Source organism: Lynx rufus, unplaced genomic scaffold (assembly GCF_022079265.1).
Source record: "Lynx rufus isolate CCGP_SWC_20201006 ecotype Redwood Valley unplaced genomic scaffold, mLynRuf1.p SCAF_12, whole genome shotgun sequence".
NCBI lineage: Eukaryota > Metazoa > Chordata > Mammalia > Carnivora > Felidae > Lynx > Lynx rufus.
The window spans coordinates 9617705-9643715 of NW_025814826.1; the positions used below are offsets into that span (position 1 = coordinate 9617705).

Below are 26011 nucleotides of genomic sequence, written 5' to 3' on the forward strand. Positions count from 1 at the left end.
CTAAGTCACAAAAAATCATATGACCAAAGTATGTTATACAATTAACACATTGGCAAGATGGAAGAAATCCGATTGTGGTTGCAAAGCCTTTTTATTCTCGCCATTTTTCAGAGCACAGACTTGAGAAAAACCCAAGCTGACATTTCCTCATGACCAAGTTATGGGCATGACACTCCTGATGGCTATCACAGCTGATTTAGAGAAAGTAGAACACTATCCCGATACTACATAATATTCATAACAGGGGGACTATTAGTTAAATATCATAAACTGTTGTGTCCTTCCAACCAGAAGCAAAAATTGATGTGACATAGGCTATTTACCAATCTCATCGAAGTAACTGATCATAAAGAAATACAATTTGAGGTTTTCTCCCCCCCAATTCAATTGAGCACACATTTGTGAACGCTTGCATGAACAAAAATAGTGCTGAATGGAATCCAACATAGAAGCAAATAATCTTAATACAGTGAGATACCCGCAGTATTAAAGGTAGGCACGAAGTCAGGTGCAGGGAAGGATTCTTGGTTGCGGGTCCCTGAGGAAGGTATTCTGAAGGGAGATGTATTACCAGAGTTTTCAACCACAAACATTAAGTTTCCTTAGTGGAGAAAAGAGGGAAGGCCATTCCAAGAAAACGTAACATGAATGTGCAAAATACTTCCAGGTGAAGGGAACTACATATGCAAAGGCATTTATTATCACGACATAGGGCTTTCCCCACCCCCATCTTTCTGCCTTTACATATACAGCTCATTTGGCCTTAAAATTGTTTTGTTTTGTTTTTACTATTCTGGGTTTGTAGGTATTTCAACTCTGTATGTGCATTATCGGAAGATTAGATTTTTGTGTCCTATTATATGAAACTCCCGAAGGCCAGATTACCTGTTCGTTGTGTTCCTTAGGAACAAACCTACCACCGCCATCAGGTTAACTGAGAGCTCCCGGTGCTACCAAACAAAACAAAGCAAAACAAAACAAATGTTTCATTGCGCCAGAAGAGTTCAGTCCCCATGGGCCACGGACCAGGGAGATCCATTTGTGGCTTTTTAGTCTGTGGCTGGAGAGCTTAGAGGATGCATAATCTCCTCCGCAGGTGAAAACTGGCATTGAAAGAACTCCGGGAGGCATTTGTGGGAGCTTTACTGCCTTTGTCAATGCCATGGGGGTCCTGGATTTTAACCTCCTGTGATAATCGCAAAAAGGTTGAACATTGAAATCATTCATTTGTTCACTCAACATGCAGAGGGTGTCGGTGCCCTCTTCACCGTTATCCAGTTCTGATGCCTTTTTACCACCAATGCCATTGGCAGTCTAGTGAAAATCCGAGTCTTCTCTCGCCCGGATGATCGCAGATGTCCCTCTCTACCCCCTTGCCCCCCTGCCCTCTCCTTTTCACACAATAAGCAATTTTGTTAAAATGTAAGTCAGATTTCTCACTCTTTTGCTCAAAACTGGACAGTGGCTGCCACCCCCCCGTTACAGAAAAATACAAAATTACAAACATTGCACGTGTTTAATACATATTCACTGAAGGAATAAAATGCCGTGAAGTAAATTGAGTGCCTGTTAATCATGAGAAACTGAGCTAGACGTAGGGACACAAAAACAGTGACATTCTTTTCTCTCCAGGGGTTTATATTTGGGATGTGAGATGAACTCACAAATGAACAAATACAAAATAATGGTATTTACTCTGGTCAAAAGTCTGCATAAATATAGTTGGGGTACAAACAGTGGAACGGCTTCCTGGGTGGTCACAGAGGGTGAGGGAATGATGATATTCGACTCATAAAACGATAGAAATTCCAGGGTGTTAAAGGGTGTGGAGAGACTTTCCAGGCAAGAGAAACATAGGAACAAAGGTATTGAGGCATGAATTTATAGCCAAAGGGCAGCAAGTGATTGAATATGGCAGGACACAGGATATAGGAAGGGGGGGTGAAGGGTACAGAAGCCAAAAGTTAGGTTAGAAGGGATAAACTAAAAGCCTTAACTGTCTTTCACTGCTTGAGTTCACTGTATATCTTCTAGGCAATGGGGAGTCACTGAGGTTTTTAAGATACCGAAAATTTGGGGGTGCCTGGGTGGCTCAGTTGGTCAAGCTTCCGACTCTTGATTTCGCCTCAGGTCATGATCTCACCATTCGTGTGATTGAGCCCCGTGTCGGGCTCTGTGCCGACAGCACGCAGCCTGCTTTGGATTCTCTCTTCCTCTCTCTCTGCCCCTCCCCGACTCACACGCGCACTCTCTCTCAAAATAAATAAACATGAAACAAGATTTTTAAAAAGATGGCAGAATTAGATTCAGTTTATACATCTAGAAGCACGGTGACGGGTCCACTAGAGAATCCAAAGTTGATTAAAAGTAAGAACTAACATTTACTGAACGCCTACTATTTACCAGGCTCTGTGCTAAGACCTTCGTGTTTACTTCATTTACTTCTCAGATCAGCCTATGCAATTGGTGCTGTTCTCTTCCGCCTTTAGAGATGGAAGGGCTGAGGCAGAAAGATGTCAAATCTAAGGTCATACTGTGGTAGGTTACAGAACCAAAACAGAAACCCAGAGACTCAGACTTTAAGAGACAGAGAGGAACATACATTAAGGAGATAGCATTCCAGAACATAGTCTATTATCATATATAAGGGGTAAGGGAGGGGTAGTAGGCTCATATGACCCCTAGGCTTGTAGCTTGGATGACTGAATATATGGCAGTATACATTATTATGTATGAGATGGCACAAATTTAGAAGGAAAGCTAATCAAGCATGTTGAATATATTTGTTTTTATATGCCTATTGGAAACCTGGAAAGCAGATGGACATACAGGTTGGATTTCAGGGGAGGGCTGGAGTGGGAGATGCAGATTTGGAACAGAGGAGGAGAGGTCATAGGGTAAACAAGATCAAATTCGAGAGAAGAGTGCTATTGGCTGAATTGTGTCCCCCTAGAAGATGTTGAAGTCCTGACATCCTCTATGTGAGCGTGTGATCTTATTTGAAAACACTATGAGGTCTTGCAGATGATCAAGTTAAGATGAGGTCATTAGGGTGGGTCCTAATCCAATAAGACTGCGCGTTTATAAAAAGGAGAAATTCCGACTGAGACATGGAGGAGACCATGTGAGGAGACCATCACCATGTGATGAAAGCAGAGAGTGGGGTGATGCATCCACAATCCAAGGAACACCACAGAGTTCCAGGAAACCACCAGAAACTAAGGGAGAGGCAGGCAACAGAGTCTTCTTCACAGTCTCAGAAGGAACCAACCCTACCAACAGCTTGATCTTGGCTTTCTAGCCTCCAGAACTGGGAGACAATACATTTCTGTGGTTTAAGCTACCAGTTTGTGGGACTTTGTTAAAGCCCTAAGGAAGTAATACACACAGGGAGAGCACGGGAGAGTGAGTGATTATTGGTGATCGCTGGACAGATCTGGTCAGTTCAAAAATGAGTTTGCCAGTCCATGAAGCAAGAAAGGCACTCCAAGAAAAGGATGAGCTTGTGCAAAGCACATGGAAATCTGAGAAAGGGGGTGCCAGCGCATTGCACCAGGCTAATCACAAGCAGCAGCTGTGGAGTGGTAAGAACACAGGGATCTGTTCATGAAAGTCCCTGTAAGCAGTGCTCTACAGACTTCATCTTATACTTGATAGAGAGCAAGCCGAGGCCCCAGGGAATGATTAAATCTGCTTTTGTGTTTTAAAATGCTCTTGCTCTGTAAATGCAGTGGCAGTGGCAGCATAGTTTTTGAATCTACCAAAACGATCCCATTAAAATAAGCAGAGCAAAACTGATGTTTTATTGCAATACCCGCAATAAAGCTCAGTGCTGAGATACCCTCGTCATTACCAAGGGACAAATTCGGGACAGTTCGTAAGAGCCATGTGGTATCGGCAACTATGTAGGAAGAGGCAGAGGGAAGACCTTAAGAACGGGAGAACCTCCAAATCCCCAACAGCCACTCACTGGAATATCCAATCTTACAGGAGAGGAAGAAAGGCCTAGAAGTGTGTTCTCAATGATCCAGTGCAAGGATGAGCCCAAGGGGACCATAATGCAATTAAATGTGATGCTACTGGAGCAGTCTCATTACCCACAGACTGCAGACCCTTCCAAGACAAGGCTCCACACTAAGGAGAATCTGCTGGGAATAGATTCCAACTGAGCAGGACAAGGACAGCCACCAGAAATGAACGAGAAGGCCCAGATGGAAAGGAAGGGTCACAGAAACAAAGGCAGCTGATGTCAGAAAGTTGACAAGTTCTTCCTTCGTGAGAACAGCAGAGGAATGAGCTCTGGAGCTATGAAACCAGCCAAACTATCCTGGCCCATTGAGCTCTCCTAAAACTACATAAAAACTAAAGTGACTCATTAAACTTAGCAATGAGAAAAAGATCAAAACTATTATAAGGAAATGAAAATAGGAAATATGATGATGTTCCTGCAGATAATGAAAGCATACCAGGAAAAAAACACATGTGGAAAACAGATAAAAACCCTAAGCAAATATTTCAAAATGAGTTGAAATAAATTAACAGAATTATAAAAACTATGAAAGATGTAAATCCGAGTTAGAAAAGCATCAGAAATAAATAGAAAGAAGTTAAGATTTGACAAGAAAGATGATATAACCCAATATAGAATTCTCATTTTTTTTTAAAAGCAGCTGAAAAATGAAAACTCAACTACAAGGAGTAAGACACTATCCAAACACCATAGTCAGCAGATAAATCGAAGGTCAAAATGAGGAAAAAATGAAATCATTAAGTAATTTGAGATTAAAAGAGTTCAGGGAAGTTGGTTGATACAGAAGATAAAGAAGATACAATATAACTAAATAGGAGTCCTCAAAGAAGGAAACCAAAGTAATGGAGAATAAATAAATAAATCTCAATACTATAAATCAAGAAGACTTGAAACTACATAATGAAGAGTATATGCACCACATTCCAGAGAAACTTGTGCAGAATATTCAGTATCAAGATACATTTTAATAAAACTATAGGTTTTCAAACGGAAACAAAATATTCTTTGGACATCCAAACAACAAGCTCAGGTAGTTTATAAGAGAAAGAGTATCAGATTTTTATCAGACTTCCATTACAACACTTTATGCTAGTAAACAGGAAATTAACAGATTTGATGGATTTAAATAAATAAATTGCAGATCTTGGGTCTTGTATGGAATAAGCATAGGTTTTACAGCCAAGCAAACTGACCCTCCAGTGAAAAGGTTGTCCCAGCTGTTCTGCTTTTGTACTTCGCTGCTGTATCCCTCCCATCCTCCCCTCTTGGTATCGGAGAATCTTTGCATTGGGTAGGCTCTTTCACCGACTCTAAAAATGGGCACCAATTTTCATTTCAAATTGTGAGATTTTAGGAAACTTATTCCCACACAAGGCAAGATTCATAGGCACATGCTGTTGTAAATATGCAAGAACTCAAACACTATTGTCCCTATGCACCCTTCTTAAGTGATCTACCAGAGAATAAGCTTCAGTCAACCAAACATACTGCAAAGACATTGATCTAACAGCTGGAGAAGTATTCTAGCCAACAACAACAACAACAACAAACAACAACAAAATTACAGTGATATGAATAGCCAAGGCAACCTTGAAAATGAAAAGCAAAACAGAAGGCAACATGATTCTGGACTTCAAGTTATATTACAAAGGTGTAGTCAAGACAGTACGGTACTGGCACACAAATAGACACATAGATCTATGGAACAAAATAGAAAACCCAGAAATAAACCCACAGCTATATGGTCAATTAATCTTCCACAAATCAGGAAAGAATGTGCAATGGGATAAACGACAGTCTCTTCAACAATTGGTGTTGGGACAATTGGGCAGAAACATCCAAATGAATGACACTGGACCACTTTCTTACACCATACACAAAGACAGATTCAAAATGGATTAAAGACCTAAATGTGAGGCGTGAAACAATAAAAATCCTACAGGAGAACACAGGCAGTAATTAATGTCTTTGCCATTGGCCGTATCAACTTCTTTCTACCTATGTCTCTTGAGGCAAAGGAAACAAAAGCAAAAATAAACTATTGTGGCTTCATCAAAATAAAAAGCTTCTGTACGGCGAGGAAAACCATCAGCAAAACTAAAGGCAATCTACAGAATGGGAGAAGATATTTGCAAATGACATATCTGATAAAGGGTTAGTATCCAAAATATATAAAGAACTTATAAAAGTCAATACCCAAAAAACACATAATCCAATTTAAAAAATGGGCAGAAGACACGAATAGCCACTTCTCCAAAGAAGACATGGAGATGGCCAATAGACACACGGAAAGATGCTCAACACCACTCATCATCAGCGAAATAAAAATCAAAACCACAATGAGATATCACCTCACACCTGTCAGAATAGCTAAAGTCAGCAACACAAGAAACAACAGGTGTTGGCAAGGATGCGGAGAAAGAGGACTTCTCTTGCACTGTCGGTGGGACTGCAAACTGGTACAGCTACTCTGGAAAATAATATGGAGGTTCCTTAAAAAGCTAAAAACAGAACTACCTTGTGATGCAGCAATTGCATTACTAGGTATTTACCCAAAGAATACGAAACTACTGATTCAAAGGGATACTTACACCCCAATGTTCATAGCAGCATTATCTACAATGGCCAAGTTATGGAAACAGCCCAAGTGTCCATTGACTGATGAATGAATAAGGAAACAGTGGTATGTTTATACAATGGAATATTACTCAGCCATTAAAAAGCATGAGATCTTCCCATGTGCAACCATGTGGCTGGAACCAGAGAATATGCTAAGTGAAGTAAGTCAGTCAGAGAAAGACAAACTATACGATTTCACTCGTATGTGAAACTTAAGAAACAACCCAAAAAAATGAGCAAAGGGGAAACAAAAGAGAGAAAGAGGCAAACCAAGAAACAGACTCTTAACTATAGAGAGCAGACTAATGGTTACTGGAGGGGATGGGTTAATTAGGTGATGGGGAGTAAGAAGGGCACTGGCTGTGATGAGCCCCAGCTATGTATGGAAGTGTTGAATTACTATATTGTAAACCTGAGGCTAAGATTACACTGTATGTTCATTAACTGGAATTTCAATAAAAACTTAAAAATTTTTTAAGGGTGATAGACTCAGATATCACCGTTTCGCAACCCTAATGAATGAAGAGATCTTGGAAACGATCAACAGTGGATGATGGTGTCATAAAGGAGAACAGCAGGGTCTCCTCAAGAAAGTACTCAACCTCACCTGCTAAAAACGATCAAACTTGAATCTAATCAACACTAACTACCTCACTGAAGAAAATAAAAAGGACAGCTATGTTAACCACACCTCATGAATGCAATCATCAAGATCAAGACAGTGAAAAATATGCAGGAAATGAAAAAACAATGGAAGAGGAATCCGTGGCATAAAAGAGACTTACGATACATGTCAAATAATCATCACACAGGGGTCTCATTCGGATTGTATTTAAAACAAACTGTAAAGAAATTATGATAATCAGCAAAACGTGAAAACCAAGTATTTGACAATACTAAATTATCCTTATTTGTAACGTAATAGCGGTATTGCATTTATGCATGTAAATTATCTTTAATAAAATATTTACAGATGAAATAACATGATGCCTGGGATTTGCCTCCAGATAATCTGGTGGCAGGGAGTCAGTGGAGGTATAAATGACAAATGACGTGTGAGTTGTGCATACACGTATCGACAATGGCTTGATCCGGGTGGCTCAATACCCGATTTTTTTTCTCCTTTTGTACATGTTTGAAATTTTCAATAATAAAACTTTCTTTAAATTTTTTTTAGACATTTATTTATTTTTGAAAGACAGAGAGAGACAGAGCACGAGCAGAGGAGGGGCAGAGAGAGAGGGAGACACCGGATCCGAACAGAATCCGAAGCAGGCTCCAGGCTCTGAGCTGTCAGCCCAGAGCCCGACGTGGGGCTCGAGCTCACGAACCGTGAGATCGTGACCTGACCTTTGCGAGGTCGGACGCTTAACCGACCGAGCCACCCAGGCGCCCCAATAAAACGTTTTTTAAAAAGACATCAGGAGGGTTTACAAGCACATACACTTTAATACTTCAGGCTTGCGTGGAGCCCTAGGAAAAATCCATCTCCTGAATACCATTGAGCCCATGGGGAAACTGACCGGAAAGAATGTGTGTAGATTGTCAAAGTAGCAAACCCCTTCTACACCCGCGTTTCCAACACATTTCACCCCCCTCTTCATTTTGCAAGTCAGTGGAATACCTTGCACGAGCACAAAGATTGCAGTGACTTCTCAAAGTGAACTTTGAAGAATAAGGGTACTTGTTCAATGGTCAACTTTGGACGTTAAATTAACAAGCCACCGAAGTCATTGTTTCACGTGTCCTTGCACATTGTGATTTGCAGAAAAGAAAAACAGCCCGGGTGTTTGAATTATAAATTGCCACTCATTTCTTTCTTATTCTCCATGTTTTCTTTCTAGATATTTCCACACCATATACTTAGGTATTCGAAGCCGGCAGAGTGGGGAGAATGACAGATGGAGGTTTTACTGGAAAATGGTGTATGAGTATGCAGATGTGAGTATGCTGCATTTGCTAGCCACCTTTCTGGAAAGTGCTCCACAGCTGGTCCTGCAGCTCTGCATTATCGTACAGACTCATAGCTTACAGGCCCTCCAAGGTAAGGGCTTGCAATTTGGTTTCTGAATTTGGGGAAAGATTGGCTACTTTTGTCACAATCCGAGGAACTGTTCTAATATGCTGTGTTGACAGAGGCCACGGTCCTCCCTGTTAGAGGTCTGCTACTTGACACGAGAATTTGTGAATGATGCACATTTTCTGCTTCACAATTACTTGTTACGGCTAATTTACAGAAAGACAGTTCTGGTTTGCCTTCCGGCTGCCCTCTGAGTAGGGAAAGAGCTTGTATGATTTGACATGTGGTCAGTATGAAAATAGTCAGCAGAGTTTTTCTGTCTTGTATGGTAGAATGATTTCCAAAAATTTGGGGGGAAGATGGCCTAGCTCTCTCTCTCTCTTTCTGATAATATTTATAACATATTTGAATATTAGGGTAATCTCCATAATTTCCTTTTGACAGTAAGAAACAGAGAGACAGAAAAAAAAAAAAAAGAAACAGAGAGACAGAGAGATTAAAAGGAAATGGTAAAGGTGGCCATAATATTGTTTTCAAATCATTGGGAAAAACCTGTTGTCAATATTTAACAATACATTGTTTATACACTAAGTTTTATGAAACGAATATCAGACTAATATTTTTGTCTTGCTGTCTTGTTTGATAATCTCATCAGTAAGACTAACACTTACAACAGATCTGCCCTGACGTTTCCTTAGGATCTGATACTCAAATCTTTTCTAGCAGCAAGAAGATTCAGACAGACCAGTGAGCACATAAGCAACTAAATGGCTGGATGGAGGTTGGCTAGGTAGCCCCTTTCTAAACGAGGGGTGTCCTGGTAATTTGTCAATTCTGTAACTAAACAGATGCTGTGGAACAGTGAACATGTTATAATGTGCTTGTTTTGTTCCAATCTCATTAGCGCCTTTGCTGTGACTTCCTCCACGTCTATACATGTTGCCGTCCTGTTCTGGGCCACGCTCTAACTTCAGATTTGATCTGGCTGGTGTGGGGAATCTCTGTAATGTCCTGATAACTTCTGATAGCAATGGGCACGTTAGTTTGGACTGAGCGCTTTAATTGGCAAGGGGTGGGGGGGGGCATATTAGAGGAAAAGAAAAATGGAGAGGGTACTGGTAGACGGGGGTCCATTTCTTTGTGAATGTCTGGGCCACTCTGGCTCTGCATTAGAAGAGCTTCAGTCCAAGAAGCTTGAGAAAAAGGTCAAAGAGATCCATAGGGTGTGATTCTCAAATGCTAGAAAGCACATTGGAGGAAAGAGAACGTGGTGTGTTAGTGTGCAAACAGATGAGAAAGCAAGACGCGTAAGTTAGCTGCAGACGACTCTCTTTAGTGGTGAAAGGCCACAAGCTACAGAAAGACGATCTGGCTTGGGTTAACTCACTTTTTTGGGAGACCGCGTGCAAGTCACTTAATGTCTCGGGGCCCCCGCTTCTCAAATGTAAAGGTCCCAAATGAAACTAGATGATCTCCAAACTCCTCGGAGCTCTATTCCGTCTCCATATCAGTGAATGTCCAGGAACCTCACAGGGCCAGGTTTATATGCATTAGGAAATGGTGTGTAAATGAGGACATCAGTATAAAGGGCAACATCAAACTAAATCTCTATCCAGGAATCTGGTACTTATCTCCAGAACAACTCGACAATCTCTTAGTGTCGTTACACAAGAGGGAAACCCAGGCACGAAGGTGGAGGGTTGCAAGCTGCCTTGCGCTGGCCCAAGATTACTGGATGTCCCTACAAGTTTTCTAAAAGATTTAGAAAATCATAGAGGAGCTTTGATCCTAAAGATGATGAACTAGGGCAAGGAGGTGAGAGAGGGCCTAAGAAAATGAGATCACTTCAGCTCGAGAGTTTTACAGGGAAAAAAAAAAAAAGTAGAGAAAAGGCAATCCTTAGTTTTTCTCCCATTATTCATTCTCAACATAGGAATCGAAATTTCTGTTTCTCAGAGTTGTGGCTCTTCACTGACACCTGGTGTCCCCAGCTCATCTACTAAGCTCACATTTGCATGAGGCTTGCTTTGAGAGCCAGACCTCGTCCTTGGCCAAGGCGAGCCATGCTGTGAAACTTGGAAAGCTCTAGGGGAAATATGTTCTGTAGCGCTCTCAAGGTGGTCAAAAGACTTGGCTGAGTCAAAGATCACCAGGATCAGGGCGCCTGGGTGGCGCAGTCGGTTAAGCGTCCGACTTCAGCCGGGTCACGATCTCGCGGTCCGTGAGTTCGAGCCCCGCGTCGGGCTCTGGGCTGATGGCTCGGAGCCTGGAGCCTGTTTCCGATTCTGTGTCTCCCTCTCTCTCTGCCCCTCCCCCGTTCATGCTCTGTCTCTCTCTGTCCCAAAAATAAATAAACGTTGAAAAAAGAAATTGTATATAAAAAAAAAAAAAAAGATCACCAGGATCAACGCAAATCATGGAGCACGAGATAAGACATTAGCCTTCGAGGGGGATCCTAGTGTTGCATTTTTTTAAACAAGGGAGGTGGGCAGAAAGTTATGTTAAAAGACCAAACAGTGGAAATACCTGACACCCAACAACAAGCACAAAACCTCCAGCAAATGAAGTTGAGCGCAGGCCCCACTATCTAAATCATTTTGCATTTTAAAGAGAAATCTGTCGTCAGAGAGAGCTCCCAAATTCACCCCTCTGCTGATAGATGATCCCGCTTGAAATGAACCAGCTTGTAAATTAAATGATGCGAATACATTACAGGAACAGAGCTTTTTTCCCCTCTAGGAAAAGAAACACAAATGTGATAGAAGCTAGTCTGACATATATTTTCATATGTATTTATGGTGGAAGATTCTTGGGATTTTATAGGTAAAAACAATATTCTGTAGTGAATGCAAATAATCAGTGGCACGAGCCCTCTGAAGTATTTGCAAAGAGCTCGGAATTAAAATCTTTAAAAAATTCTTATTTAGTGGGTAGAGAGCGGTCCTACGTCTGCAAGTCCTTCTTGTACGTGACTGTCTAGAATTATTATTTTTTTAGGATAGAAATCTCAATTTCAACCATCTACTACTCTCCGAAGGTCTCTCTTTTAAAAACCAATAAGAAAGGCAAGCAAAAAATACGGCATGTTAAAACTGATGCTTAAAGGTTGTATTCTCCTTATGTAAGTTGGCATAGCCCTGAAACACTGTGAGCTGTCGAAATTCCTTTCTCAGCATTCCTTACTTATTGAATAATTAAGTCAGAGATACCTCATCATACTGGAGGCTGACAGGCTCAGTGGTGAGCCATGCAAGTACAGTATAATTATTTCTCCGTTTGCACTGTCCCGGGAAGGACACTTTGGCTCCTGTCCTGAGACCAGGAATCAGAGTAGAGCAGAAGTTTGAACATGAACATCCGGTCTTTTCGCTCCGCACTGTCACCTTAAATGGAACTGCTGCTTTTCATAGAAACTGGAATTTCCCTCGGAATATCTATCTCTGAAGTATAAGAAATACTCAAGAAGGTCCACTTGTGCATGCATAGCTTAGATGGCATATAGTGCCTGGGGCCACTTAGGACAGCATCCTGTGCTTGGAGTTTCCAGCATGCATCTTGTTATGATTTTCCAGTCCAATTCCATATCACCTGCCAGGAGAGGAAGAGACAGAGAGATTAGAGAGATTAGAGGAAGGGAGAGAGGGAGGAAGGGAGGGAGGAAGGAAGGAAGGGAGGGAGGGAGGGAGGGAGGGAGGGAGGGGGGAAGGAAGGAAGGAAGGAAGGAAGGAAGGAAGGAAGGAAGGAAAGAAGGTGGGAAGGAGAGAATGAAGGAGGGAGGGAAAGGAGGAAGGACAGGGATGGAGAAAGAGAGAGAGAGGTAGAAAGACTGCCTGGTAAGCCGAGAGGGGCAATGGTGTACCGATTAGTCCCCATTTGAGGACACTGCTCTTGGTGTTAAAGATGTGAGATGTGGCCCAACGCCTGCCTGTCCTCTTTTTAAACAACGTCTCAAACCCATCCAGGGCCGTTGATTGTGTCTAGGTGGTACAAGCAGGGGTAGAAGGTTGACTGTCTACCTTCTATAGAAAGAAGCTGCCCTACCTGACCTTTTGGCAAGCTAGGCTAGAGGGTCTCTAAGTCACTTTTAGTGTTGTGAGTGCAATTCTCCGAACGCTCGGTTTTGGTTGCGTGTGGACCCAGCCTCCCACAGTTGGCAGAGAAGCTGTTGATTCAAGTACAAACAAGCGTCCCCAGGTCTTTGCTAGCTCGATGCCATGCTCTGTGAGGTCCAAGCGTGTGTGTGTAAGCCACAGCTCAGGCTGGTGCGGCCCGGTGGCCTAGCCCTGGCGGCCAGGTGCGCGTGGCCACCAGTGAAGGCATCGTGCAAAAAAGCGATTCCTTGAAAGGAACCATCTAGGCAAACCAAGAGAAATCAGGCCTTCACTAGATGCAAGTGGGTGCCAATCCGCAAACCCAAACGTTTCCCCTTTTTCCAGCTGGCTGAGGCTCTGCATTTCCAGTTTCCACCTTTACTTGTCATTATGAGACGATCCCATTTTACACTCTACGTGCACTTGGCTGTGATGTGCGGAGTGAGTGACAAATAAATGCCCTCCCACAGGCCATGTGTCCAGGACAGCTTTGTCGAGCAAGAAGGACACCGACGCCTACTTCGATCCTGGTTTCTTCATATCCAAAACCCCACGTGTTGCCCCCTTTTTCCAACAGTTTATCCCGAAGGCTTCGCGAAAAGGAGGGAGGAAAGGGGGGCTGGGAGAAGTGCTTACTGATTCACTTCCTCTCTTGCCTCCCGGGAGATCACGGGGGAAGTCACAAGTTAAGGGGCTGTCCTCAAACATCCAGCACTGCCCCCAGAAAACTGAGGCAACTGAGACATCCCTGAAGTGTGAAAAACACCTCATTTGCCACGTCCTGATGAGGACCTTCAAGACCGAAATCGTGGGAGGCCCAGTCGTTCAACTTCGCGGTAAAGGTAGAGCCACACCCGGCTCCCTTCGCATGGTGCAGGTCAGAGGAGAAACCCAGCTACCTCAACCCTCCTCCTCTGCCAGATGACTGTCTCCACATGTGCCTGGCTCTACCTCTGCCTTCGGGGGAGGGGAAGCACAGGCAAGAGTGCCAGCCTGTGAGTGGGACTGTGTCCCACATCCCTTTAGAACTGTCTGCTCTGCAGTTGCTATTTTCATTAGTTAATTAACACATTTATCGAATGTCTCTTATGTGCATGATGGTGTGTGAAGCCCCACAAAACTTGTCCTAAAAAAAGTTCATGTTTTATTAAAAGTGTATACTGTGACATTATAAACAGCGTGACAAAATATATTTAGAAGCACCTAATTTATCTGGGTGTGTGCTAGAATGTTCTATTCTGTCGACGGGATACTTTAAATGAGGGGAGTGCTTGACCGGGTCTAGCTCACCCGCCCCCACTGAGGGCCCACTGAGCCTCTGCTTGAGTCGTTGTTCATCATAGGACAGTTCTGATGGCATCACAGAAACTGTCGGAAAAGGGCCTTCTCGGGCCTCTAGCCCATCGCTCTACCTGACACACGAATATCTGATCAATTGCACCTTCGCTCCCTACGTTCAATCTCAGGGTCCACCCTCTCACCAGGAGGGCTACTCGTTATAAGTCTGAGAAGCAGAAGCTCTCCTCTCCACCTCTGAACAAGCAGTACCCCATCCCCTCTGTGGAATGTTCTTCCCAGTGCCCTTAGTGCATCGGATGTTCACGCCAAGCAGGTTACTTTCAGTCCATGGGCAGTTGTCTCCTGGAGTTGAGCTGAACACGTCACAGGAGTCATTGTGGGTTTCTGAAGATGTTCGTTGAACTTCTTCCCCGTTCTTGTGACCCCTTAGCCTAATTAGATAGCATAGAAACTAGATGAAATGTGCATGTGCAAAAGAGAGGTGTTTCTGTGCAAGCTATGCTGACAGTTTCAGGAAAAGCAGAGCAGCCCAGAGCAGGGGAGTGCTTTCCCAACCACGGAGTCTCAAAGCATCGGGACGCCGCTCCTGTCACCTGTTGTCTGCCCCCCCCAGAGGTGGTGGGTGCCGCGCTGAGTGTGGCGGGTCCCGAGGGCCGCACCCTGGCCACTGCCCCCACCCCCTGCAGTGTGGTGTGCGTGCTCATAGCCGTCTGCCCTCCTTTGCACAATGCTTGCCAAGAGCCGTGTGCACATGCTTCAAACGTCCCCCCAGACACTCTGTGCGTTTTAGTATTGTATCTCTGAACGTTGGCTGCCGGTTTTTTGGTGTGGTTTTGGTTTTTGGGGTTTTGGGGTTTTGGGTTTTTTTTTTCTTTTTTGTTTTTTGAGATGATCTGTCAGTTACAGTAATCAGGAATGCAGACCACGTTAGATATCCCGGAAGAAGAGATTGAAATCAGGCTGTCTACTCCACGGAGGCTGAGAAGCTGAGAGGACAAAAAGGCAGATGTCATAAAAGTAAGAGATTCCTAACAAAGGGGTGAAGCTCCCAACCCTAGAGCTAGAGGAATGAAGGAAAAGGCGCTCAGAGCTCTGGGGAGGGCACAACCTGATGGGTGTGGCTGACAAAGGGACGGGGCACGGCCACTGCCTTCATTGACATTGACCAGCCTGGAAGGCGGCCGGGCAGGGATGCAGCAAGCCCCCCCACCCCCCACCCCCAACCTGGTGAGGCTGTGCAGGGCGACAGCAAACGATGCTGAGGACAGGAGGTAGGGGCTTTAGAAGCCAGTAAGGATAGGATGCCGATCTGAGCTGGAATCCAGAAAAAAGTCTCCTCTCTTCCTACCTTCCAACCTCCTGCCAGTGCTACCTCTCAGCGGAGCTTCATGGGAAACCAGCTGGTCAGGGAGTCCTGGAAATCTCTGCAGGCCCAGCCCCCACCCTTAGGTGAGGAGTAATATATTCCCCATTCTGTGGTGTTACTTTTGCCGGCTTCCATCTGAGAAAGGGTAACCAAACTTGTTAAAGCCCGAACGGGGACCGTATGAGACCGATGCACAGGTTTTAGATCATGGAGATTGCTCATGTAAAAGATCTGGCAACTGACACGTCCTCCTTCAGTGTATGGCCACAGACCTCAAGTGGCCCCCCAGCAGTGTCCAGCAATCCTACCTTATCTCTCCCAGAAATTCCCTGTCCTGCCCCCACACTCGCCGTTTCCTACCTTCTCCTGTGTCCTCGTACTCCCAATACTCCGCATCTGTTACTCTGAACTGCTAGCCTCACTTCTCATTTCAGTGAGAAAACAGAAGCAGTCAACCAGGAGCTGTTTCCTTTTCCATTCTAACTGTACCATTCTACCAGCTTCTGTGCCCGTCTACCCCAGGCCCCTCCATTTACAAGTATAAACTGAGCGGGCACCTATCCATGCCCCCCCTCTTCAGTGCTGGATTCCGTCCCCGCTCACCCACTCAAGCATCTTCTTCGTGAAATTAGCCTCTCTCTCTCTCTCCTGCATATCACTTTAACTTTCACTGGATTTTTGCCAGCATCCTGCAATAACCCTCATCTTTATTAGAGGAAAACCTTGGCCCTTATCTACCATAGTACCTTCTCGCTCTTCACAGACTCCTTGTCTACCCTCTCTCCTCTTCTTCGCTTCCTATGCTGTATATCTGGTTTTGTTTTATAATTTTTAACATTATTTTTGAAGTATAACACATGCACAGGGAAGGACACAACCATCATAAGAAACTGCTACCAAGAGAGGAACATTAACAGCATCACAGAAGCTCTGTTTTTTCTTTTTTTTTTTTTAATGTTTATTTATTTTTGAGAGCAAGAGACAGAGCATGAGTCCGGGAGGGGCAGAGAGAGACACACACAGAATCTGAAGCGGGCTCCAGGCTCTAAGCCATGAGCCCAGAGCCCGACACGGGGCTCGAACTCACCAACTGTGAGATCATGACCTGAGCCGAAGTCAGACGCTCAACCGACTGAGCCACCCAGGTGTCCCTTATTTTAAAATGTTTTTTTAATGTTTATTTATTTTTGAGAGAGAGAGAGACAGACAGAGCACGAACAGAAACTCACTCTCGTGCTCTAAAATAATCCATTGTAAGAATGAACCTCAGTTTATTTATCCACTCTACTGTCATTGATGGACGCATGGTTTGTTCTCAGTTTGAGAGCGTTATAAATAATGTTACTGTGGATGGTTTTTGTATGCCTTTACACACGTACGCGTATTTCTCTTGGGCTAATACCCAAGAGTGAATTTGCCGAGTCCTGGAGTACGGGCACAGCGAGCTTTTGTAGATGATGCCGAAGTATTTTCCAAAGTGGTCGCAGCAAATTACAGTCGTTGCTACCGCAGTGCGGTTGTGTTGAGATTCCTCTGAACCCTCTCCAAAATTTGGCAGGGTTGGTCTCAATTCTAGCTCTGAGTAGGATCTCAGTGTGATTTGTATTTGCATTTCCTGATAACGATCAAGCTAAAAAGTGTCCTTGATCCTTCTCTGTTTCCTCCCCCCTTTATCCAACTGGTCAGCAAATTCTATCTGATCCACCTTCAAAATACGCCCCCAAGCTGATCCCATACACCACCTCTATCTCTACCACACCCCCCTCCAAGCCACAGTCTAGCGAGACTTCTCCCAGGAGCTGCTCTCCCTGCCTCCTCCCTACCTCCACGTGGTCTATGTGCCATATAGCAGCCATCGTGATCTTTGTATCTCTTTGTCATTTTACTTCGCTCTTTAAAACTCTGGTGATTCTTCGTTGCAGTTAAAACAAGCTCAACCTTTTTTTTTTTTTTTTTTTTTTTTTTTAACGTGTGTGTGACAAGGTGCCCTGGTTTGGCACCTCCACACCTTCTAGTGTTCACTACTCACCCAAGCCCGGTGACACTAGCCTGCTCTTTCTTAGACACACCACGTTGGCATTTGCGGGGCCTTCGCCTTGCCATTCCTTCTCATCCTCACGTGACTCATCCTCTGCACGCGGGACCACATTCAAGCGTCGCTGCTAAAACTCACATCGCATCACACTCTCCAGTTCCGTCCACGTTGCTACAAAGGGCCATATTTCATCCTTTCTCATTGCCACATAGTACTCCATTGTGTATATTGACCACAATTTCTTTGACAATAAATTTCATATAGTAAAAATAAATAAATAAATAAAACTCACATCGCCTTCCCCACCAATAGCCTCTCCCTCTCTCCTCACTCCGTGTTATTTTCACCATAGCCAGTTGAAATTGTTTTTCGTTCACGTGGATTATTGTTATTCCGTCACCCCTGGTGGAGGGCAAGCTGTGTGACAGCAAGGAACGGAGAGATGACGGCGAAAAATAGAAAAGCACTCAAAAAGTATTTGACTAAAGAATATAGCGTGTAACTACCGTGCTCAGGAGCTACCTTATTTTTTTACTGGTTTCTCAACTGGACTAGGCAATACAGACTGCGGTTTAAGTGTCCATGGAAAATCATAGTGTTATTTTACATAGATGAAAGACATAATATAAGCTCCCCCATATATTGTATTAAAAAAATTTTTTTATCTATTTGTGAGAGAGAAAGAGAGCACTAGCGGGGAAGGGGCAGAGAGAAGGGGCAGAGGATTCGAAGTGGGCTCTGTGCTGACCATGGAGAGCCTGATGTGGGGCTCAAACCCACGAGCCATGAGATCATGACTTGAGCCATAGTCACTCAACCAACTGAGCCACCCAGGCACCCCCCCAATACTGTATTTTTACATATTTGGAAATTTTAAAATGTTAACTTTGATTCTCTACTATACCTGCCATTCAAGATAAAATAGAAAACACAAATACACACAAAGGAGAAAATAAAAGCTGTCTTCCGGACAGAAGTAATAAAAATCCTGCAACTGAGAAATAACTCGTGATTATATTTTATTGCTTTTCCTTATAGACTTCTTTCACATTTTAGTATATGTTACATTACAATAGAATTAAAATATGGATACTGTTTTATAACCTCTTTTTTTGACAACACATCATGAACATATGTCCATAACTATGTGTATATTGTTCCTACACCATTTCTTTTTTAAAAAAATTTTCTAACATTTATTTGTTATTGAGAGACAGAGGGAAACAGAGCATGAGCAGGGGAGGGACAGAGAGAGAGGGAGACACAGAATCCGAAGGAGGCTCCAGGCTCCGAGCTGTCAGCACAGAGCCCAACGCGGGGCTTGAACCCACAGACCCGGAGATTGTGACCTGAGCCAACGTCGGTCGCCTAACTGACTGAGCCACTCAGGCGCCCCGTTCCTACACCATTTCTAACAACTACATAATTTACCAGCATGGGTTATCTTCTTCTTTTCCGCGAATTCCCTGTTTTTAAAATCATAAGTTATCAAATTATAGTAAATCATAAGTTATCAAATATAGTGAATCTTTGCAGATAGCCTCAATTACTTCTCAAAGATAAATGCCTAAAAGTGGAAATTCTGGAGTTAAGGGCAGGCAGGGTTTGAAGGCTTTTGACACATACTGTCACATTGGCAATTTTAAGGTACGCTCCTTCGGAAGAATTCCGCAGTGTCTCAAGTTTCTGATCCATAAGCACAGGAAGTCAGTGAGCGCGACAGTTAACAGGGACCGAAAAATGGGCAAATCTCTTGATATCTAGGGAAGAGCGCTTAACCATGCCCATTGGAATAGGAAGGTCTTAATTCCAAGAAGTGTCCTCATTTCTTTCCTTGTTACTTCATTGCATCCGCCTTCATAAAGTTTATAAAAGTTCTATGAAGCAGCAGCAGTTCATTGTTGATGAAACAAAAATTTAAGAACAGCACCATCTGAAACTTTTGATTGGAATCAAAATTGTAAGGAAAAGCGGGCATTAAGTTCCTCAAAACACATGACAAAAATCTGACCAAGGAACACTTGTAAAGGGTTAAACGATACAAAAATTACAACATAGCAGCCTCTACACTGGACAGTTGTGATCTCTTCTGGCTTTATAAATACACTCAATGTACCCAATAGCATTTAGTGCAAAACCCTGCTGGGTATTGAAAAAATAAATAAAAGACGGCAGGCCCTACCTTCCAGGTGCTGACAAACTCAGTCGAGGCTGCCAAAAAACAAGGGCAACCTTAGCAATGATGCCTGCACTCAAAGGCTATTACACATTCCTTCCTGGCCCGCGCTTGGCTCATACAAAGCAATCGATGGATATTTGTTGAATAAAATGAAAAATGAATACCTGCTATGTGGCAGAGCCCTCTGCTAGATGTGATTGATACAAAAACAAATGGCACAGCCCCTGGTCTCAAAGACTTCAACGTACTGGAAAAGGAAAACCAAGAAGCCATTTTAACTCCATTACACTCCGTGTTCTATTTGCGGCCACGTTCAGACCCTTGGGTGACCCAGAATGATCCCTTATGGACAATGATGCAGGGGAAGCAGAAATGCCACGCCCGCTGACTGTGTTCAAAAAAAGATGTCAAGGCACATAGGAAGAATCACGGAAGGTGTCATGAAAAGAATGGCCTCCAAGCTGGGTCACAAACGATGCCTAACATTTTTTCACATTCTTTTTTAGGAAAAAAAAAAAAAAAAAGAAAGGAAGAAATGTGAACAAAACCAGAAGGGGGAGGCTGGTGATTTTGTCTATGCCTGTCTGTTCAGCAACGCTGGTGATAACGGTCTCCTCAAAGCCATGGGATCGTTGATGCCATTTATAGCACACGATTAAGAGTTATTTCTCACACTTGAAAGAATGTTCTAGTGGCAGGGTAAATCCTTGCATATATGCTTTTAAAGAAATACAACCTATTTTCCTCTATCTCTGACTTTTCAGCCTGTGTTTTTGCATTGTTCGGTACTTGGGATTCTCCACAGATAAATCAATAAAATAGTAAACTGCCAGTCTGCTTAATCAATACATATACAGAGTTGAATTTGAAACGCTATCAACAACTTTGTGGGGAAAGATTTACAAGGCTGACATGACGTGTTGGCCATCCTGCTCCATTCTCTTGAAGCGTATTGGCGGGATAAATGGTGGGTGTCGTGGGGGTAATGATATTATTGATCTCTTTGTTTCGCACTCAATAGCCTCTGAGTCATGGTACCTCCCCAAGTTATACTTAGAAGGAAAGAGAGAAGCTTCATTTGCTTATCATTGATTCGAGTGCTTGAAATCAACTCTGTATGGTAGATCAGCGCCGGGCACAGCTGCGAATGGTTTTGAATTTGAATCATTTTGAACATAATATGAAATAAGGGCCTGACTATTTTTAGGTTCTACTTAATTATCTCCAATAAGCAAGCACCAATCTTGGTGTTTTTCCACTCAGTCTTCCTCCTCTCGCCCTGTCTCCTTCCCTGTGAGATGGGAGTCGGTTTTGCAAGTTCAGGCACAGGGTCACAGACTGGGGTCCGAGTGGGGGTCAACGGATAATAACAATTGCACATATGTGCCTATGGAGAGAAGAGACCCGGAGAAGAGGTGCAAAGGCCAAACCCTGGTGGATCAGAGAGGCACACATAAACACAGGGCTGTCTGCAGCGAATAGGGTCCCCAAACACCGGCTCTTCCTTTGCCTTTCTCATGGCTTTGGTTGCCAACCTCCAACGTCCCCAAATACCAGGAGCATTTCAACACCTCACACCTTCAGGAACACAGAAGCCCACGGTTATTTTCCATTTGCCTGACCCTTGGCCTGAACTCAGACCAGGTGTTTACTTTGACTGAATATCGACATACCGTAATTATTATTTCTAAACACTACAAAACTCACTACTGTGGAGAGTCAAAGTACTCACTGAGCAGGGACAAAGCGAGGTCAACTTAGTACAGAATTCACGAGCGGCCTACTAGGGCATTTCCCCAGATCGCTTTATTTTCTAGGAAGCCACAGACAATCTGAGGATCAGGATTTTCTGGCGCGATTCTGATTCGGCGGGTGGATGGGGGAAGCCCCCACAACCACTTAGATAGTTTTAATTCCGAAGCCCGTTCTTTGCCGACAAACTTTTGACATCCAAAAGCGTGCATTCCAGCCCAGAAACATATTTTGCATTTATTTGGCGGATTGGAATTAGACCGAGTCTTACAGCGTTCCTTAGACGTGTAAGTTAAGATTGTCCTGATGAGTCAGCAGGGTAAAGAACTAGGCTCATTTCCTGTCGAGTGATTCAAGAAAGACTTTTTTAAAAAAACCGTCCCACTCGTGCAGAGGACTGTCTATGTGTGAGAGATCCGGAGCCCCGCACGCTGTCAGAGCCAGATGCAAAAGCAGGAGGAGAAAGAAGCAACTGATTCAACTGGTATGTAAACGTTCCTCCTCCGTATAAAGCCACAAAACCGTGTGGAAACTCACTCCTCAGCTCACAATGAGCCGCTGATTGCAGAAGGACAGGGCCTGCTGAGCGCTGCCTGCCTAAGGTTTGGTCAGCACTTTCATTGTGAGCCTAAATTTCCACAGCTTTCCATCAGCTGTAGAAAAAGTCTCAGAGTCTCCGAGATGAACAAGGCTCCAGAACTCCAAAACTTTTTAACCGTCCATGATATTACCAGTTCAACCCCTTGGACGATTCTACTGGGGCTCCAGTTCTCTGGCGGGGGGTTGAACTGTAGGACTTTCCAGTGGGTAGGCTTCAACAGAGGCGACCACTTCCCGAGTTTTGTTAGCTGGAACACTAAGGTCAAAGGCAAATGGAAAAAAAAAAATCTAAAACGTAGCTCCCGTGATGGAAGCGGATATTTTGGATCTGGAGTTTAGGAATAAATGACTGAGTCAATAAATGCACAGATTGTAAAGTTTGCAGACGTAAAAAAAAAAAAAATCAACCTGGAAAAGTAAAAAGTCAAGCAGCTGCAAAAACCATTTGAAGTAAAACGCGTTTTTTGACATGTTTTGTGAACACAGAAGGAGACATTTGTTTCAAAATCAGGGATGCCACTTCATGAAAGAGGGAGTGTTAGATCTTAAAGAATGAGTGGAGTGTCAGTCTTCCAGGAGGCAGGTCTACCGGGCCCTGAAGCAGAAGTCAGAGCACGAGGCACGTGCATCCTCACACGGCCAACTCCAGGAAACAGTAGGGGAACAACATGAACTTGATCCTGAAGCTCAAGGGTCCTGAAAACCACTCTGTGCTCTTGAGGTCCAGCAACACATCTCTCAACCATAAATAGGTTGCAGTGTCTTGAGTGGGACCTAAGGGAATCTTCATTAATTATTACATTCATTTACTCAACAAAAATTTGTTGAGCACCTCTCCATGACGGGCACTGATCTGAATCCTAGGAAACGAAGATGACTTAAAACCATTTACCCGTGAAGAGCTTCCAAGCTAGTAATGGTAAGCAACATACGAACCACTAAGTGCAAATGTTGACATGGGTACCATGATAGAAGTAGACCCAGAAGACGGGAGACACCCAAAGAAGGGAGTGGCCCGCTCCACCTGGACAGGATGGGAAAGGTTTTATAAACACATCAGCCTGAGCTAAGTTGATAGTTGAGGCAGTAAAAACAGAAGAGATCACCTAGGGAGAGATCAGTGGAGAAGGAAAAGGCCAAGAACAGAACCCTAGGGGTACCACCTTTTAAGAGTCTAGAATGGAAGAAAAGACAGTGAAGCAGGAGGACATAAGAGAGATGGAAAGGTCAGATGAGCCCAGGGACATGGTGGCCAAGGCAGGTGTCTCCGAAGAAATGCCCGTGAGGGACCAGTCAAGGTGAGAACTGAACAGAGTATCAGATTTGACAATTGTGACATCATTGTGACACAGCCCAAAACATAACAGTGAAAAGCTTAAGAAAGAAAAATGTGAATTAGAAGAGAAGAAAGAGGTGTAGTAGCAAGGAGGGAATCTCTAGACTCAAGGGAAGACTAAAATGAGTAAAGTGGCTAAGAGCACGAGTTTCAGGGTAGAGGAATAAACATAAGACTGTGTTGAAGGAGCTGTTAGAAAATAGACTTGAGAAGCAGAACCAAAGCAAGATTTTTCTCGGATCCTGTTCCTGCCTCCCTGTCCTGGTACTTAACACAGTACCAAGGGTGATACTCAAAAGGTAGAGCTAAACCCGAGCCCAGGGTTCCGGGCTCTTCCCCATCGATGAAGGACCTCAACATGGAGAAATTCCATCATGAATGATCTTTTGAGGGTTCACCCACCTTGTAGCCCTGCGTGGGTTACTTAACCACAACGAGCATTAGCTTCTCTGACTGGAAAAGAATTTAACGATCTAAATTGCAGTGTTGTGTTAGAATCAAACGCACAACCTGAAGAACCACCATCTCCTGTCTGGCACAAGGAGGGCGTGGCACAAGCTGTCCACCTGGACCATCTTCTCACTTCCTTCTTTCCTGCCTCAAAAGGAGAAGGGGAAGAACACCCTTAGCAATTTTCTAAATTTGCTATGAAATGAGGTTTCATAACTCACATTTTCTTTCTTGTTTAAATAGATGTAGACCAGTGTGAACTCATTTCACCTAACCTTGAAGTTAAATATTGGCTTGCTCTCCCCCTGAGAGTTCTCTGGCCGGCCTTAGGTTACACATGCCCTCCAGAGCCAATGCTGACTACTTTTGTTGTGCTCTGGTCTCTTGAACTCAGAGTTGTCCCAGAGGGGTTGAGACCTCAGAAATCTTCCAGCAAATGCCACTTAGACTCTGATCTGTCCGCTGACCTATATTTTTAGCACAAAGTGCTTTTAGCCTTGATTTCTTGAAAGAATAGATATTTATGGGGGGGGGGACATGTTATGCCGTGTCTTTACATTTTCTAAGCACATCATCTTCACTCCATTAGACATCGAAACTAATCTTTTTCCCACAAGCTCATTAGCATTCAAATGCTAAGTGTCGATTTGAATATTTTCAGATATTTTCTCCAGTCCTAGGAAAGCATAGGCTTTCTAAAATTGGTGGCCATGTTTTCTTCCTTTTTAAATAGATTTTATTTTTTAGAACGGTTTGAGGTTCACAGCAAAAATAGGGAGAAGGCATGGATTTTCCCACGTGTCCTCAGACCCCAAAGTATAGGCTCCTCTGTTATCAACATCCCCCACCAGGATGATACATCTATTAAAAAGGACAAACCTACATTGACACATCCTTATGACCCAAAGTGCCGGGTGTGCACTAGGGTTCACTGTTGCTGCTTCACATTCTATGGGTTTGGACAAATGAACACTGACATGTATCTGTCATCACAAAATTATACCGAGTATTTCCATTGCCTCAAAAACCTTCTGTGCTCCCTGTGTTCATCTTCCCGCCCCCCCCCCCCAGCCCCTGGCAACCACTGATTTTATATTCTCCCCATGGTTTTGTCTTTTCCAGAATGTCATGGATTTGGAATCATACAGTGTATATCCTTTCAGACTGGTTTATTCCACTTAGTAATGTGAACTTAAGGTTTCTCAATATCTTTTCATGGCTTGATGGCTCATTTCTTTTTGCACTGAATAATATACCACTGTCCAAGTATGCTCTAGTTTTTGTTTGTTTGTTTGCTTGCTTGCTTGTTTTATCCCATCGCCTACTGAAGGACATCTTAGTTGCTTTCAAGTTTAGGAGATTATGAATAAAGCTGCTATACACATCTGTGTGCGGGTTTTTACGTGGACGTATGTTTTCAACACCAAGGAGTGCAGTTGCTAGATTATATGATGAGAGTATGTTTAGTTTTGTAAGAAACCACCAGCCTGTTCTGCCAAGGTCATTTTACCATTCTGCATTCCCAGCAGCAATGAATGAGAATTCTTGTTGTTCCGCATCCTCCCCAGCATTTGATGTTGTCAGTGTTCTGGATTTTGGCCATACTAATAGTCTGTGGTGGAATCTCATTGCTGTTTTGATTTGCATTTTCCTGATGACATACAGTGTGTAGCATCTTTTCATATGCTTATCGCTATCTGTATTTCTTCTTCGGTGAGGTGTTGTTTTTTTTTTACTTGGGTTGCCGTATTATTGTTGAGTTTTAAGAATTCTTTGTATATTTTCCTTTATCTGATCTATCATTTGCAAATATTTTATTTCAGTTTGTGGTTTGTCATTTTGTTCACTTGATGGGGTTTTTTTTGCAGAAGTTTTCATTTTAATGAAGTCCCACTTACCCTTCCTTTTGTGAACCACGCCTTTGGTGTTGCATCTAAAGAGTCATCACCATACCCAAGGTCATCTAGATTTTCTCCGATGTTGTCTTCCAGGAGTTTTCACACTTTTTCATTTTAATTTAGGTCTGTGATGGATTTCGAGTTAATTTTTCTGAAGGTTATAAAGGGTGTGTCTACATTCATTACTTTGCATGTGGATGTCTGGTTTTTCCAGGACCTTCTGTTGGAAAGGCTATATTTTCCCTATTGCTTTTGCTTTCTTGTCAAAGATCAGTCGATTATATTTATATAGGTATATTTCTGGACTCTTTATTCTGTTCTCTTAATCTGTTTGTC

General features: G+C 43.4%; 1 protein-coding gene across 1 annotated transcript in view; it reads left to right on the plus strand.

Moving 5' to 3' along the window:
* The window catches only part of XKR4 (XK related 4), a 420831-nt gene that overhangs the window by 255652 nt on the left and 139168 nt on the right, over positions 1–26011 (plus strand). The window contains exon 2 of the mRNA XM_047073850.1: positions 8494–8693. Within this exon, the coding sequence (XP_046929806.1) occupies positions 8494–8693 (200 nt within the window). The remainder of the gene's footprint in view (positions 1–8493; positions 8694–26011) is intronic.